The 16,838-nt window shown below is 44.2% G+C and overlaps 1 protein-coding gene across 1 annotated transcript in view; it reads left to right on the forward strand.

Annotated features, from left to right (window-relative positions):
- The window catches only part of AHCY (adenosylhomocysteinase), a 124,734-nt gene that overhangs the window by 44,521 nt on the left and 63,375 nt on the right, over window positions 1-16,838 (forward strand). The window contains exons 4-6 of the mRNA XM_069243818.1: window positions 1,552-1,704; window positions 12,913-13,025; window positions 14,060-14,267. Coding sequence (XP_069099919.1) covers window positions 1,552-1,704; window positions 12,913-13,025; window positions 14,060-14,267 — 474 coding nt within the window. The remainder of the gene's footprint in view (window positions 1-1,551; window positions 1,705-12,912; window positions 13,026-14,059; window positions 14,268-16,838) is intronic.

Here is a 16,838-nt window from a genome sequence, read left to right on the forward strand (position 1 = left end):
TTCATTTGGCAAATTTCTTTTAAAATGGTAACTGGGCTTCAGACAGAAGCAGGATTGATGAAAGCTCTCAGTTGGGGGACTCGCCTGCTTATGTGAGTACCTCTAGTGTACTGAGATTTCTTTCACCCAAATGTTAGAGTGGAACTTACTGAAAGAACTAATGCACGTAAATCTTTTGCTTCCTATTCAGCGATGGTAGCCAAACAGAAGTTATTAATGTTCGCTTACCTAAAAATCATTACTTGATGGGTATTAAAAAAAACACACGGAGGAACAGTTAAATCATAGGAAAATATAAATTATTCACACTATTTTCATAAATTTTACAAAACAAACAGTTAAAATAGGGTCCTTTGTATTTAAACTTATAATTATTGACTGTCAACATATTTGTATATTCCTTTGATTAAAATGTTGCCGAAGTAACCGCCTTTGTTGGTAGTAAATAAAATCGGAGAAATACAGGACAAGTGAATTCGTTTCCTCTGATTTTTGTTTTTGTTTTTTTGTTTTTTTGGTTTCTGCACATTTTGCCTGTTTCTGGTAATTTGTTCTTAATCGAGGGGGAGTAGACGACAATGCAATCTAGTAATAGTTTTTTTTAATGAAGTTCAAATAACCCGTTGAGAAATGTGCTTGAAAGTGACAGTTGCCTAACTTTTGATGACGTCCAGCCATGAGTGGTTTTCCTATGACAGCCCGCACAGCGTGATCATTTTCTCATATTGTTTTTTTTTTAAAGTTAAACGGAGCTTGGAGATTGGTCTAAACTGCTTCCATATATTGGCATGCAGTAAGAATTATATTGCTGCCTTTAGCCGGAACCAAAGCAGTTTATTCAGGCAATGGTCTTGTATTGACCTACGTCTGAAATAGCATTTAAGAAACGCTCCTTGCCGTGCGATATCTTGCTTTACAACTCCAAGCGAGCTGGTGCAGGTGATGCTGCTTTTGGTAACGAGAGCGAGAGATCTAGACCCCCTTGAAGTGCTGCCATAACTGATTGTAGGAATAAACTTTGCACCCACAACTTTCAAAATTGGAGTTAAGATATGCTCTTTCGCTGATTAGTAGTGGGGAGAAGTTCACACACGACTTTTCCCTCACCTGCTGCAGGTGAAACATAAATATTTCTCCAGAATCTTGAAGCCAAATACACTAGCTTATTTTGCTGCAACCTTCGTTTTACTTTAATTGATCTGCTTGTTGATGCTAGTGTACACACCTACTTGGGTAAGAAGTGTTTGCAGGCTAGCTTGGGTTTTATTTATTAGGACCGTATTGTCGGCATACAGTAGATTAAATCAGTTTGGTAGTACTGAAACCAATGTGATGGCCTGCGTGGAATACAGCCCTTTCGATTTTTGTGTTCTGTCTTGGTGTGCCCTGGTTCTGGTTACATATAAAGTAAGCTGGTTTCTCTGAGCTGATGTTGCTGTAATTGGAAATTGTTCACAGCACTTGACTTTGAATTAATGCCATTATCTAGATGAGGCATTATCGGGCAGTGTAACCAATAACCACTTTCGTGGTGAATACTTCTTTCTTTAGTGTATGCCTGGAAAGGGGAGACGGACGAAGAATACATCTGGTGCATCGACCAAACTCTGTACTTCAAGGACGGCAAGCCACTGAACATGATCCTGGATGATGGTGGAGACCTGACTAATTTGGTCCACACCAAGTACCCTGAGCTGCTGAAAGGTATGCTATTCCTTCATCTTTAGATATGTACAGCTATATGTGGAGCTTGAAGCAGGAAGATGTTCTGTCAGAGTACACCAGACACATTATTCTAGGTTTCCTGTAAAGCATCTATTTGAAATGGGCTGATGGGGGACTGCGTTGCAAGGTTTATAAGGCATATTCATTTCCCCCCCCCCCCCAAATGATCTTTTAGCATTAACTTGTCCCAAGAATGTCTTAGCTGAATAGCCGAGCTGTGATAAGTTTTTGTAGTATCGAAGTATTTGTGATACACCGATCCTACAAAAGTGTCTGGGACTCTGTGTTTCAACTGAGATGCAAGTGAGTGGCATGTCACCCATAACAGCATTAGTAAGCAGTAGCGGCATGAAGCTAATGTGAAAAAGAAATCGAACTTAATTATTGATTAAAACAATATTGATTGAAGGAGGCACGTTAATAGCAAGTGGAATCAGTTAAATGGGAGGTACTAATCTTAGGATAACGGTTTTGGCCTCTGCTGTGGAGTCTAAAGGCTACTAGGTATGGTGTACAAGTGGAACGCAAAGGTTCTGTAACTGCCAGACACTAAAGCAAAATTTAAGTCTGGATATATAGTACCTTACCACTCTGTGCACTAGGAATTTCTTTTAGCCGCAAGTTCTTGGGTGAAATACTGACTTTTTAGTTATGCGGCTCTTGCTGTAAAACATTGCAGGGAAATTTCATAGTATGCCAAGGTCAAAGTTAGGCTCTAATTTATAAGAAGGAAAGAAAGATAAGATGATGTTGGGTGGATGTACATTTTTAAATAGGCCAATACAAGTTACCAGTATATTTGAAAGTTCATGTCTTTAGTATGCCAATATGTCATGTAAAAGAACCTAGCTAAAGCAACTTTTCTGTACTATGTTGGAAGTTTGGTTGCATTACTGACCCTCCTAAATTTCAATGGCCTTAGCTATAATAAAGGGAAAGTGTTTTTTATTAATGACTTGGAAGCCAGCATTATGCTCACCACTCTTAAATTGCCAAGTGACAACTAATCATGAAAAACAGCCGACTACAATAACCACAGGGTGAGTTGCCAAGAAATCTCCTACAAGTCTCCATGCAGATACCAGTCCTTGCTCCAATGCTCCAACAGCTCCTGTTTTTTAATTTTTTTATTTCAGATGACACTAAACCCACCTTATCTTCTAGTATGCTTTAAAACCTTTCTTCAATAATTGTGCCCCGTTTTATCAATCATGTTTGGCTTCTTAATAAAATAAACAAGTAGCACTGAAGTGGCTTCAGAGCTTGTTTGGAAAGATCTGTTCAAGGCATGTGTGGTTGTAGATACACTGCTGCCATCTAGTGTTGGGCTTGGATGTTTGCAAGTTTCTTATAAGAAATCTTCTCGAGTCGTGAAGGTAGTATGACCTCACTTCTTGCTTGCAATGTGCATGTGTAGGAAAGTGCCCCTTTTGACATGGTCGCCTCCACTTTTTGCCTGGTATTTGATGGACTTTTAACTGAAAATGCACTGGCTTCCTGCTGACCGGGTCCTCAGTGCCAGGTCTCTTGCCTACAACTGTGCTATTGTGACACAGTTGGCAGTACCTTTGCCCCCCCCCCCCCCCTTACACCACCTAGGGCATGGGTATCAAAGAGGGTCCCCAAGGGCTGCAGTATGTATTGTGCCACTCTCCGGGACCCCTCACCTGCAAATGCAGACTGCCATTGCAGGATATGCATCTTGGTGCAGCCAAGTTAAAACTCAACGTGGCATACAGCCTGTGCCATGACCCCTAAACACTGCATGCAATATGTCACCCCCTATAACAGACCTTGCGGCCCTAAGGCAGGGTGCATATTATTACATGTGAGGGCATATCTGCAGGAGCAGATATGCCCCTGCTAGGTCTGTTGATTCATACACATAGCCATTTTAGTTACATGTGCTGGACACTAGTCACCACAAGTTCCACAGGTACTAAATGGCTTAACCGAAAGTAGGGATGTTTGATATTAAACATCTCATATTAATATACCCTCACTGATGCCAGTGATGGATTTATTGATACATGAACCTAGAAGGCACCTTAGAGTGCCCCTGAAAACCTGCCATCTCCCCTTGTGTGGACTGACCATTTTTAGCCATCTTACCACCACCAGATATGAGACTGACCCATCCCTCACCCCACCTCCCGGCCCCCAAGGGAGCGAGCCTTTGCTCTCGAGGGGGTCATAACCCAAGTCTGCTCTGGGAAAGGTGTCTACACACCCCTCCCAACAGGATGACTTGCAAATCTGCATTCCAAGGCAGGGGTCTTCAAAAAAGCCCTCCGCCCTTGGTATACAGATCTGGCTTTTCTCACAGGAGATGCCGATCCCTGGCCCCCAGAGCTCATTTTACACCGAGACAGGTAGGAAACTTAGTATTCAGAGAGGTGTCCACTCCTCATGTCAGTCCCACCCCTAAGGTGAGCTGCATGATGTGAACACAACAGTTAGAAATCTATCTTGGTGTTGGTGTTTGCAGATTAGGAACTCTGGGATAGGCTATTCCCACTTCCCTCAGGAAATGGTCGTATTGGGGGTGTAATGACCCCAGGGGTAAATTGCCTATTGGCTACTACCCTACACTCCCTGAAACACCCCTAAATTCACTATTTGGGGAAGCCCCTGGAACCAGGGAAGCAGGTTTCTGCTGACCTAAGGGCACCCAAGAGCTGCAAAAGCAAACCCAGAGGAAGAAGCACCTGACTTGGCCCCAGCCCTGCCGGCCTGTCTGCTGTTTGCTACAAAGTCACCTCGTCCTCCAAGCTGCTGTGCCTTAGGCAGCCTGGGAGGTCTGCCTGCAACAAAGACCCAGGAACTCCTGCGGAGCAGTGAAGCTGCTTCCTTGCATCTTGCAGGCACCCCAAGACAACTGCGAGGACTCGACCACAGAAAGCCTGAAACCTGAAAGCACCACTGCACCCGTGCCAGCTCGTCTGAATTCAAGTGGACCAACTGTGTCAACGTTGTCCCTCTGCCCTCCAGAGACAAAGCCACCTTGGACTTGCCCACTGTGAACTCAAACTGCCTGCAGCCTCTGCCCACAGGGCCCTTAACCGCGAGTGTTCCAGGTGGAGAAAACCCAACGCCTCTAAGCACCTCTGCACCCTTTGTCCCTGGTATGTGGAGAAGAGGCCCTGGCATATTCCTGAACTTCTCAAGATTTGAGCCTACTTGTTAGTTCTTCCTGACTGGATTCCCAGTCTTCACCTGCAGCATCTTTTCGACCAGACTGATCCCCTTAGAGTAACATTGGGCACCTGATACCGCATTACACCTCTGCACCCGGCTGCCCCAGTGCCTCCTGGTGTGACATGTTGGTGTGGTCCTGCCCCTTGCCCAATACTTAACTAAAGTCCAGGATATTGGCCTTGTAAATTGCTGTACTGTACCTGTTTTACAGTCCGTTTTTCCCCCATAAGATGGTAATGCAGCTTCCAGAAATTGCACTGTTGATTTTTCAAAATTGTGAAGATTTTTCTTGCAAATCGTACTTACCTGATCTTATTGATATTGGTGCCTAGATACTTAGTTTGTAAATTGGTGTGGATCTCCTTGTTGTCTCATTGAATGTGTGTATTTGCAGATGTCTAACACACCTCTGATAAGCCTAAGCCTGCTCGATCACACTACCCCTCAAAAGAGCCCTTTGGGACTGCTAGAGCAAGCCCCTGTCCCTAGTAAGGGAACCTGTGGACTCTTTGACCAGTATGTCTCATTTTGATATAAAGAGCCAGCTTCCTACAGCATGGTCTTTGCCTTCATGGTTAGTTTGCTTTTTTCCTGCCATTTGGTTCGTAATTGTGCTTCTGTGCCCCAGATCGACGTAGTTGTAGTGATCCTTTAGGTTTTCACTGTACCTGTGTGTGTCTGTATTGTATGAGATCGCATTTCCCCTTTCCTGTTGTATCAGGTTGATGCTTCCAGTTACCTTCAGGGACAGTTCGCTGATTGGCTTTGGTCCCTGGTTGGGCCTTGCCCGTTAGGGCCTCTTTCCTTCCATTCCTTCTGCTCTCACCATACTGCGCCCTTTTGATATTGCGCTTCTTGTTGGATAAAGTGCCCCTCAGCCGACCTCCACTAGGTCTGTAATGTTCACCGCTCTTCCAAGCACGATGAAGCCCCCTTTGACGTCTGTCTTTTCTGTCAAAGAAGACCCTTAGAAACCGCCGGGCCAGTTGCCTCGATGTCGCACAGGAGCGGTGGAGCTACTCAAAGCCTCTGAAATCCAGTACTTCGGCAGAAAACATCATCCTGAGCATTTGGCTGCTGATGAGAATGCTTTCTTGCCCGAAGAGTTCTGGCTTGACCTCCAGATTGAAGACCTCTAACCTTGCAGTAGTATCAGAGCATCTGCAAAGACAGGGCATCCATGTATTAACTTAAATGGCCGATTGGCAAGAGCACAACATAACCGCAATGCCATGCATAGACCAAGTCACAATAGACCTCCTGCACTAACTTGGCTTTCCCATGAACACTAAAATCCCATCTACAACCCCTTCAAATTCAACCCTTTCTGAGCCATCCTCAATGCGATCAGCAACTGGCAAAAGTTCAGTCCTTCCATGTGTAGCTGCCTCTTTTTCAGCCAAATCAACATGTCTCAGAACAGGCAGTCAGTCTGAAAAAAAGAATATTAATTCGGCTAATCCCATTAATGCACAGAATAAGAGTGCAATCATACAACGACATAAAAATAAAAAAAATGTGATTAATGACATATCAATTAAATTCATATGGTCACAGTAGTTCATATAGCAGAAACATTCACCAGATAGCCCCACAAAGATTTCTGATCCTAATTGCATAACAAATACATTTTAACACTGCTGTACATAGATCCAATTCACATAGGTTTTGCAGGTAAAGCAACACTTCTCTGAGATCTAATCTTGGATGAACAAAGAATTGGTCTTGGAAAGCGCTTCCGAGGTTGAGAATATAAATGACAAAATAGAGTAAAGTGCATAGTGTTTAATGAATTATCACAAGGGCATTTAGGCAAGGTGTACTCCAATCAGCATCATTGGGAAAGGCAAATAAAAGATTATTAAAAGAAACCTAGTAAGCAAAAACCTACTTTTTTGCATCAAAAATTTAATTAAATGCAATTCACAACCCAGCAATGTTTTAATAGTTATAGTTGGCACTACTGCTTAGTTTGCCAAAGTTTGCCTGGTGGATGCTACACTGTCTGTCCCTGAATGCCTATTTCACCAAGGACAACATAGTTGGTTTTATATCTCTCAGGTTGGAATATAGGTCTGCAGAACCCAGGTCCATAAACCCCTCCTTAAAATAATTGATTCAGAGGATTGCCAAAGCATGATCCATGTGGATACAATGTTCCAGAACATCTCTTGAAAGTGAAGCCCTTATTTTACCCCAAAGTCCAACCCAAAGCAGCAGAGGGGTCAACTTAACCCTGTCCTCCAGGGGGTATAGCCCCACCTCAGAGTAACACATAAGATTGGGTGAGTTGTGGAACACCAAGAAGTCTTCTTAGGAACTTGTTCACAACCTACTTAAGAGGGCCACCACCTTTGTACCCCTCACCCCAGCTCCATATGAAGCTAGGGAAATGCACTTGTTTTGTAAGTGCTAATCCTGTCGTGCACTGGTTTTTGCCCTAGCCAGCGTGCATAGGTAAAAATCGCCTCTACTGCTCTTTGGGACTGGAAGACCCTATTAGGGAATAGACTGCCAAGTGAAATTTTGGTCAAGCGGGATGCCTACATAATTAAGTCTTGACCTTTTGAATTGCTGTACCACCCAGATGGAATATTCTAGTTTTAACATTGTTATGGATCAATACTCATAGTGAAGGACTTACTGTGATTGGTTTGTAAATCGAGCCACCCGCCCCAAATAAAACTATTTAAAAAAAAAAAGGCTAAAATACATTGTAAACCACTTGTAGCTCTTAAAATGAGGACTGCATCACCCTTCAATAAAATGGACAGGGCCCTTGACTTTGCTTTGGGGGGGACATCTTTACCTGCTTTGCACATGCTCAGTTCAAGGTGATAGGTATAAATTAGAAACAATAAGGGGTCTCTCGCACCCCTGTCAGACTCCCATAGATGGTTTAATTTAGGGATAGTTCACCCTCCATTCCAAACCTGATTCTAATCAAACAATTTCAGTGCATCCTTTGCAACAAGCCAATTATAGCTGGGTCAATTCCCATCCTTGCCATTATCCCCCAGAGCTTACATCTATTAACTGTCAAAGGCTGAGGAGAGGTCCATAAATGCTAGGTAAATGGAACTTCTTCTTACATTGACATACTTGCCAATGGCCAGCTGGATATTCAAGCATTTCTAGACTGTCCCCTGCCTGGGCAAAAACCCATATTGGACTCTAGATAAGGTTGTGGTTTCCTCCAGCCAATCCTCCTTGCTTGCTAAAATTCTTCCAAGGGTCTTGAGGGAGCTGTTTAAGAGAATTGGTCAGTAGTAGCGACGATCATGGTGGTCTCCTTTCTTAAAGATGGAACCACTACCACTTCCTTCCATGTGTGTAAGATCCGCCCTCCGACAATATAAGCTTTAAAAACATTTGTCAGAATCAGGGCCCACAGTGCAATGTTACCTTTGAAGGGATCTAGGGGTGGTACTGTCAGGGCGCTCTTGGTAGTGGCTCTGTTATCTGGATTAAGTATACTTTTATAGTGGGCAACCAATGCCTTCCCTGTAACGATTACATCTATGGAGGGTTTCTAATACCCTGAAAAGAAAGGCTGATTTAATAGCCTTCCAGAACAGTGCTGAATCCTTCAAGATGGAGGCTTTTCATGGCTTCTCCCAAGTTTCTTCCCTCAGGATAGATTTCCTGGCCTCCAGGGTAGATTTATAGCTTCTTCTGGCATTCACTATATATCTTTTTGTGCGGTTTAGTAGAAAGAGCCAGTTTGTCTTGTGAGCCACTGTACAGGCATGATCGAACCAACCTGTAGGTGGGGGATTCTCTGAAACTTTAGACTGCTTTAACCCCTTGTCCACTGCAGAACATAGTTCTTAAAGCATTAGAGATGTTTTATGGTGTCCCCCTTCTCCTGGGAGAGTACTTTAAATGCCTCACTGTTATCACACGCATGTTTACCCAGAAAGGTGTCCCTATCCATTTTCTCCCATTTTAACTGGACACCCCATTTCCAGATAACAGGGGTCCAGGTTCTCCTGCTGTCCCTTTCCTCTGTCATTGTGAGGTCCAACACTAAAGTGAGAGGGTTGTGGTTGCTAATACTTGAAATAGACATAATGGTCAAGTATCCACTTTGCTAGGTCCTCTGACACTAACAAGTAGCCAGTCTCACTACCCTTTTGAAGACCATTAAATGTAGTGAAGGGAGAGGCACCTAGGGCATTAAATTCTTTGGCAAAAACCAAGGATCTGGAGATCAGCAGTCTATGCAAGGCCTCCCCAAAAGGTGTATGTTGGAAGTGTATATAATCCTCCCCCTTCGATGTCTCCAGGCCATATGAGGAATCTGTGGTCCCATGAAGCCTTGTGTTAAATTCCCCCCCTCCCACTCCACACATACACAACACCCACACCCCCACCCACCCCTAGACAATCAGTATGGACAGTCATTTGTCTCCTAGGCATAGTGGCATCCTGCATCACCATAATACCCCACTCATGATTGCACATGCGCCTGCTGCAGGAATGCTTTTGCATCTTTGGTCTCGGAGAGGGTCATTCGGAAGATCTAGTGTTGATCACTCCCCAAACACAAGGCTCACTGCAGTGGTGCAACACAGCACGTTGTTAAGCATGCTGTTTCTCACCCCAGTTCTGAAGATCAGTCACAACAGATGCAACCCTCTGGGTGGTGCTCCTACAAAACCTGACTATCCAGGACCATTGGGGTCCCAACCAGAGAGACCTGCATCAACTATTTGCAGCTGCTAGTTTTCCATCTGTTTTTTTTAATTTTTTTAAAGGCCTTCCTTCCCCTCATACAGGGCACGTTAGTCCTCATACAGACAGACAATATAACCAACATGATTACATTGAGAAGGAGGGGGCACTTGCTCCCCTAAGCTTTCCCTGTTAGCTCCATTCATCTGACACTGGACACTCCACCACAGGATCCACCTGTTGATGGTTTGCCTCTTGTGAGTGGGCAAAGATTTTAGCGGCTCTCAGGATGCAGCAACAAATCCACGAGTAGGAACTCCACCCAACAGTCCTCTTTCACTGCTTCCATTGATGGGAGTTTCAGGACCTGGACCTCTTCACTACACCAGAAAACGCAAGATGCCCATACTTCACATCCAGGTTCTCACACCCACAGACCGTGGGCAATGCACTATGGATGAACTGGTCAGGGATATTTGCCTATGCTTTTTCACCTCTCCCCCTCATTCAATTTGTGGTTTGGAAGCCACTGCAGTCCTCCCTCAACTTTGTCCTAGTCCCCCCACATGGGCCAGACAACCCTGGTTCACTACTCCCCCTCAAAATGTAATTGGTTCTGCACATGAGGCTCCCCAGCAGGACACAACTTCTCATGCAGAACCAGTGAGAAATTGGGCATCCAGACCTCAAGAGTCTCAACTTTGCGTTCTGACGCCTGAAATCCTAGAATTATCAGTCTACCTACAGAATGCATGAACATTCTTACGGAAGCATGCAAGCCAATAACCTGGGCCTGCTATTTTGCCAAAAGGGAAGAGGTTTGTCTGTTACTGCTTCTCAAAGCACATTGACTCACCCCCCCCCCCCCCGGCAGACAGTTAATGTTCTTTGCTATCTACTGCACATTCAAGCATGTGGTCTAGCCTTCATTTCCATTCAGCTACACCTGGTGTCTGTAGTCACATATCTTCAAAATAGGCATTGCCGCTCTTCAGGATTCAAGTCATTGAAGCTTTTTATGGAGGAGCTCAAAAGTAATTCCTTCCCAGGTGCCCTCAACCCCAGAATGGATTCTTAATATTGTCTTCAAGACTTATAGCTCCCCTTTCGAGGCCCAGTTATTCCAGTCATGTCCCTTACAATTTCTCTCTTGGAAAGTAGCTCTTGTAGTCATTATCACATCACTAAGGCGTGTTAGTGAGCTTCAGACATTAACCTTGAAGAACCTTTCTTTCAGGTTCATAGCGATAAGGTGGTCCTTCACACTAACCCCAGATTTCTTCCTATGGTGGTCTCCCATTTCCCCCTTGACCAGTCAATAGAACTTCCAGTTTTCTTTCCACATCCTGACATAGTTGCAGACACGGCTCTTCATACTGTAGAGGTCAAAAGAGCCTTAATATACTATATAGACCGAACAAACCCATTTAGTAAAACTGAACATTTGTTTGTTGCTTTTGATGAACCGCGTAAAGGGAAGGCCTTATCAACATCAGGCATGTCCAGACGGACAGTTAAATGCGTTTAAACCAGTTACTAAAAGCTAAGACTTATGCTTGATTTTCCTAGGAGCCCATTCTCCCAGAAAAAAGGGTCTCTGTGGCATTCCTTGAAAACATCCCAATAGCTGATATTTGTAAGCAGCTACTTAGTCCACACCACACACTTTCACTAAGCACTACTGAGAAGACATATTAGCCTGCCAACAAGTATTGTTGGTCACGCTGTACTACATGTCCTTTTTCAGTCTGCCACATCCACAGGCTGGCCAGCGATTAGGGGAGAACTGCTTTACAGTCTATGCACAGCATGCCTCGAACGGAAAATGTTAACCTGTAAGCATCTGGTTTTAACTTCATCAGTAGAGAACAAAGAAAATTCATCTGGTGTTGCTGGAAATGCTGCCAAAATCCTCTCAGGTCAAGTACCACTCACAGGCACACAGGTGCATCTCCAGAGCTCTTCAGCTCACTGGCTCAAGGGAGCCCTTTAAACAGGAAGCGCACTCTCACACATCCCAGCACAGTTTGCCCCTGGACTTGTGTGGATGCTCTGCTGATGGAAGCGTTTCAACTTTGCTCACGCTTGGCAGAGGCTAATCATATTGTGTTGCTGCAAATGTGTAACACGGAGTATGCACGGTGCCAAGAGATAGTGAGACCTGCATTTTTTGTTGGTCTTATCCTTCAGGTGATTTATGTTCGCTCCAGTCAGTATACTTGCGTGGACTCATGGGCCATTTAATCGTGCTTAATGCTGACAGAGTTGCACAGAATTAATGACGTAATTATATCGAGGGGTCAGATAAGAGATAAGTAGTGGATAACATTTTAAGAAAAGTTCCGATTCCTTAAGTATACTTCAGCTGTGAAAAGGAAGGAGCAATGGTTGTGTCCTGTAGGACGCTAGAGATATCTAGTGACCAAGGATTGAGCACGCCACTTGCATGACCCACAGACTGAGCTGCATTCATTTGTGTCCCCTGCGCCTACCCAGCTAAACTTTCTTGTCCTCTTCACGCAGAGGCTTTCAGTAGGCAGAAGTAATGAGGGTTTACACTGCCCCTCGGCCTGCTGCCGAGCTTCCCTTCACCTGCCTCAGACGGGTGAGGCTCATCGGGTGATCCTCACGTGAACTTTTCGAACGCAGAACCACCCAATTCGGGCCATTGTTTTGGGGGATTTGGGATTACTGAAGTACTGCTTTGTTTAATTAGAAACTATCACTTTGATGTTTAAGGGTTTTAACAAACACACGAGCTGAGAAATTGCCACCGATATCACTGGGGACTTTCTGTGCAAAGGTTTGGGCAGAACCGGGCAAATGAAGTCTGCGTGGTGTGTTGTGTAGAGCAGGTTCGATCTGCTCAGTTTGTGCCCCTCAGCTGTTTAGGCAAGCTTTTCGGCCGAGACCACGGTTGGTCCAGGGCTCGCAGAAGGAATGTTAAGCCCGGATGCTTGAATACGTGGTTTGAACAGGTCTCAGATCTCTCATAAAAGAAATTGCATGCTTTTGGCGCGAGCATAGATTGAGCTATTCAAAATTCCGTTAGGGGCTCATTACAGAGATCTTGGAAAGCTGCAGGTATGTTTCAAATTATGGCCAGCCTAGTTCCGCCTTAACCATTTTTAGGTTGGTGAAATGAGTGCAATTTAAGTAGGTACTAGTTGCACTGTTGTCCTCAGTCCTGTTGACTCAATTTGTGGTAGCAAGCGGGTGTAGAACACAAGTAAACTCCTGAGCGGCAGGATTCATGTCATAGAAATCTTGTGAGAAATGGCACTTACTGATACATTATGTCCTCTGCACCAGGAATCAAGGGAATTTCCGAAGAGACTACTACAGGAGTGCACAACCTGTACAAGATGAACGCCAGCGGTACTCTGAAGGTGCCTGCCATTAATGTAAACGATTCCGTAACCAAGGTATGTATGGTCATCCTGCCAAGTTTTTTTTTCTTTTACATCTGCATGTCAATATTTTGTCTTTAAAAGATTGACACTGCCGGCCTCCCAATGCAATCGCGCACAGGTTAATCAACCTTTGATTTCCTCAAAATATTTCTCTCCTCATCTCCACCCCCCAGACTTTATGCCTTTCGTAGTGAAATACAGATGTGGTATTGCTCTGAATGTTATGAACACCATTGCTAGAATAGTATCCGACTGCCTCACAGTAGCCGCTGTTCATTTACTTTTGTGCACTTGTTGGCTTTTAGGTGGCGATAAAGAGACTACATTATAGATCGTTCAATATTTTTAAGGGTTATTGACTATTTTTCAACCTTGTTTACAGACCATAATTGCTTTGTTGGTCCAAATAAGTCTTTTAGAACTGGAGTTAAATGTTACCTTGTTTTGGGCAGTCCTTATTTTTTATTTTAACATTTTTTTAATCTTTGGGCTTCAAGGTGAGTTTGCTATAGAGCCGTTGATAAATGTTCAACATTTTTAATGCCTAAAGTCCATTTGGGCTTCACCTTATTAGAAACTACCGAAGAATTCCTTTATTACCTAGTTCCGGGCGTTTGAAAAGAAAAACATGGTGTTGCTTGTTGAGCACTTGTAAATCATGTGCGTTCCTCACTTTTCTCAGTTCACATATATGCTCTGGTGTACGTTGCACATGTCTGTGCGTACATTCCAGTTGAAGCTCAATACAAACCTACTGTGCATGTATTGCAGGATTTCCTAGGATGTGCATCATGCACATTTAGTGAAGCTTGCAGGTATTGTAAGTTGAACAGCTGCCCAGCGGTGTGCTTGCATTCTAGCTGCCACTCAGTGAGCTTGCACACCTGTTGATGCGTGCATTCTAGTTGGGCTATGACTCTTGGTAATGAGCAACATGAACAGACTACAATTAATCTTTTTTGAATGTAAAAATTTCTAAATCAAACTTTGATTCTTTTCTCTCGGTCTTTTGGTAAGAACTTCCTCATAATTTTTTCTGTTTTCAGAGTAAATTTGACAATCTTTATGGCTGCAGAGAGTCCCTCATCGATGGCATTAAACGTGCAACGGATGTCATGATTGCGGGCAAGGTAGCTGTGGTAGCTGGCTACGGAGATGTGGGAAAGGGATGTTCGCAGGCCCTACGAGCCTTTGGTGCCAGAGTGATCATCACTGAAATTGATCCAATAAATGCCCTCCAAGCGGCGATGGAAGGTGAGGAGCACAGATGTATGATACGTATCTCATAATATAGCCTTGGGTTTTGGCGGGTTTTCGTTCTTTTAACCCCTTCGCTGCCAGGCCTTTTCCCCCTCCTGTGGCGAGCCTTTTTTTGGCTGTTTGGGGCAGTTCGCAATTAGGCCCTCATAACTTTCTGTCTACATAAGCTAGCCAAGCCAAATTTGCGTCCCTTTTTTCCCAACATCCTAGGGATTCTAGAGGGACCCAGACTTCGTGGGTTCCCCTGAAGGAGGCCAAGAAATTAGCCAAAACACAGTGAAAATTTCGTTTAAAAAAAAAAAAAAAAAAAATGGGAAAAAGGGGCTGCAGAAGAAGGCTTGTGGTTTTTTTCCCCTGAAAATGGAATCAACAAAGGGTTTGCAGTGCTAAAATCACCAGCTTCCCAGCTTTCAGAAACAGGCAGACTTGAATCGGAAATCCAATTTTTCAACACAATTTTGGAATTTTATTGGGACATACCCCATTTTTACGATTTTTTTGTGCTTTCAGCCTCCTTCCAGTTAGTGACAAATGAGCTTGAAACCAATGCTGGATCCCAGAAACCTAAACATTTCTGAAAAGTAGACAAAATTCTGAATTCAGCAAGGGGTAATTTGTGTAGATCCTACAAGGGTTTCCTACAGAAAATAACTGAAAAACAATATTGAAGTTGAGGTGAAAAAAAACAGCAATTTTTCTATGTTTTACTCTGTAACTTTTTCCTGCAATGTCAGATTTCTGATAGCATTATCCCGTCTGGTTGCGGGGATATATAGGGCTTGTAGGTTAATCAAGAACCCTAGGTACCCAGAGCCAATAAATGAGCTGCACCCTGCAGTGGGTTTTCATTCTATACCGGGTATACAGCAATTCATTTGCTGAAATATAAAGAGTGAAAAATAGCTATCAAGAAAACCTTTGTATTTCCAAAATGGGCACAAGATAAGGTGTTGAGGGAGGAGCAGTGGTTATTTGCACATCTCTGAATTCCGGGGGTGCCCATACTAACATGTGAATTACAGGGCATTTCTCAAATATACGTCTTTTTTACACACTCTTATATTTGGAAGGAAAAAATGTAGAGAAAGACGAGGGGCAATAACACTTGTTTTGCTATTCTATGTTCCCCAAAGTCTCCCGATAAAAATGATACCTCGCTTGTGTGGGTAGGCCTAGCGCCAGCGACAGGAAATGCCCCAAAACACAACGTGGACACGTCCCATTTATTGACAGAAAACAGAAGTTTTTTTTTGCAAAGTACCTACCTGTAGATTTTGGCCTCTAGCCCAGCTGGCACCTAGGGAAACCTACCAAATCTGTGCATTTTTGAAAACTAGAGACCTAGGGAAATCCAAGATAGGGTGACTTGTGGGGCTCTGATCAGGTTCTGTTACCCAGAATCCTTTGCAAACCTCAACATTTGGCTAAAAAAATATATTTTCCTCACATTTCGGTGACAAAGTTCTGGAATCTGAGAGGAGCCACAAATATCCTTCCACCCAGCGTTCCCCCAAGTCTCCGATAAAAATGATACCTCACTTGTGTGGGTAGGCCTAGCGCCCGCGACATGAAATGGCCCAAAACACAACGTGGACACATCAAATTTTTTCATAGAAAACAGTTTTTTTTTTTTTTTTTTTTTTTTTTTTTTTTTTTACAAAGTGCCTACCTGTGGATTTTGTCCTCTAGCTCAGCCGGCCTCAGGGGGGGCAGAAATGGCCTAAAATAAATATGGCCCCCCGGGGAGCGACCCTTGCCTACGGGGTCGCTCCCACTGCGTGACATTGGCGCAAAAAAAAAATCCCCGGTGCCTAGTTTCTGCCCCCCTTGGGGGTAGATTGACCTAAAATCTTCCGATTTGCCCCCATGGGGAGCAAAAATGGTCTAAATACAATTTGCCCCCCAGGGGAGCGACCCTTGCCTAATGGGTCGCTCTCCATCTAAAAAAAAAAAAAAATTGCCCTGGCGCCTAGAGGTTTCTGCCCCCCTGGGTGAATATCGGCCTAATAACAAAAGGCTGATCTGCCCCCAGGGGGGGCAGAGATGGCCTAAAATAAATTTGATCCCATCCTGGGAGCGACCCTTGCCTACGGGGTCGCTTTCCTTGCGTGACATTGGCGCAAAAAAAAAAAATCCCCGGTGCCTAGTGGTTTCTGCCCCCAACCTAAAATCGGCCGATCTGCCCCCAAAGACGGCAGAAATGGCCTAAATACAATTTGCCCCTCCAGGGGAGTAACCCTTGCCTAAGGGGTCGCTCCCCTTGCGTGAAATTCACGAAGAAAAAAAAAAAAAAAAACTCCCTGGTGTCTAGTGGTTTCTCTCCTCCTTGTGGGCAGATTGGCCTCATAAAAATAGGCCAATCTGCCGCCGAAGGAAGCCGGAAATGGCCTAAATGTAATTTGCACCCTAGGGGAGCGACCCTTGCCTAAGGGGTCGCTCCCCACCTCTTTAAAAAAAAATCCCTGGTGCCTAGAGGTTTCTGCCCCCGGGGGGGGGGTTGTGGGGGGGAGGCCTTTAAAAAAAAAAAAAAAAAAAAAATGCCCCACCTGGGAACGACCCTTGCCC

This window comes from Pleurodeles waltl, chromosome 7 (assembly GCF_031143425.1).
Source record: "Pleurodeles waltl isolate 20211129_DDA chromosome 7, aPleWal1.hap1.20221129, whole genome shotgun sequence".
In the NCBI taxonomy this organism is placed as follows: domain Eukaryota; kingdom Metazoa; phylum Chordata; class Amphibia; order Caudata; family Salamandridae; genus Pleurodeles; species Pleurodeles waltl.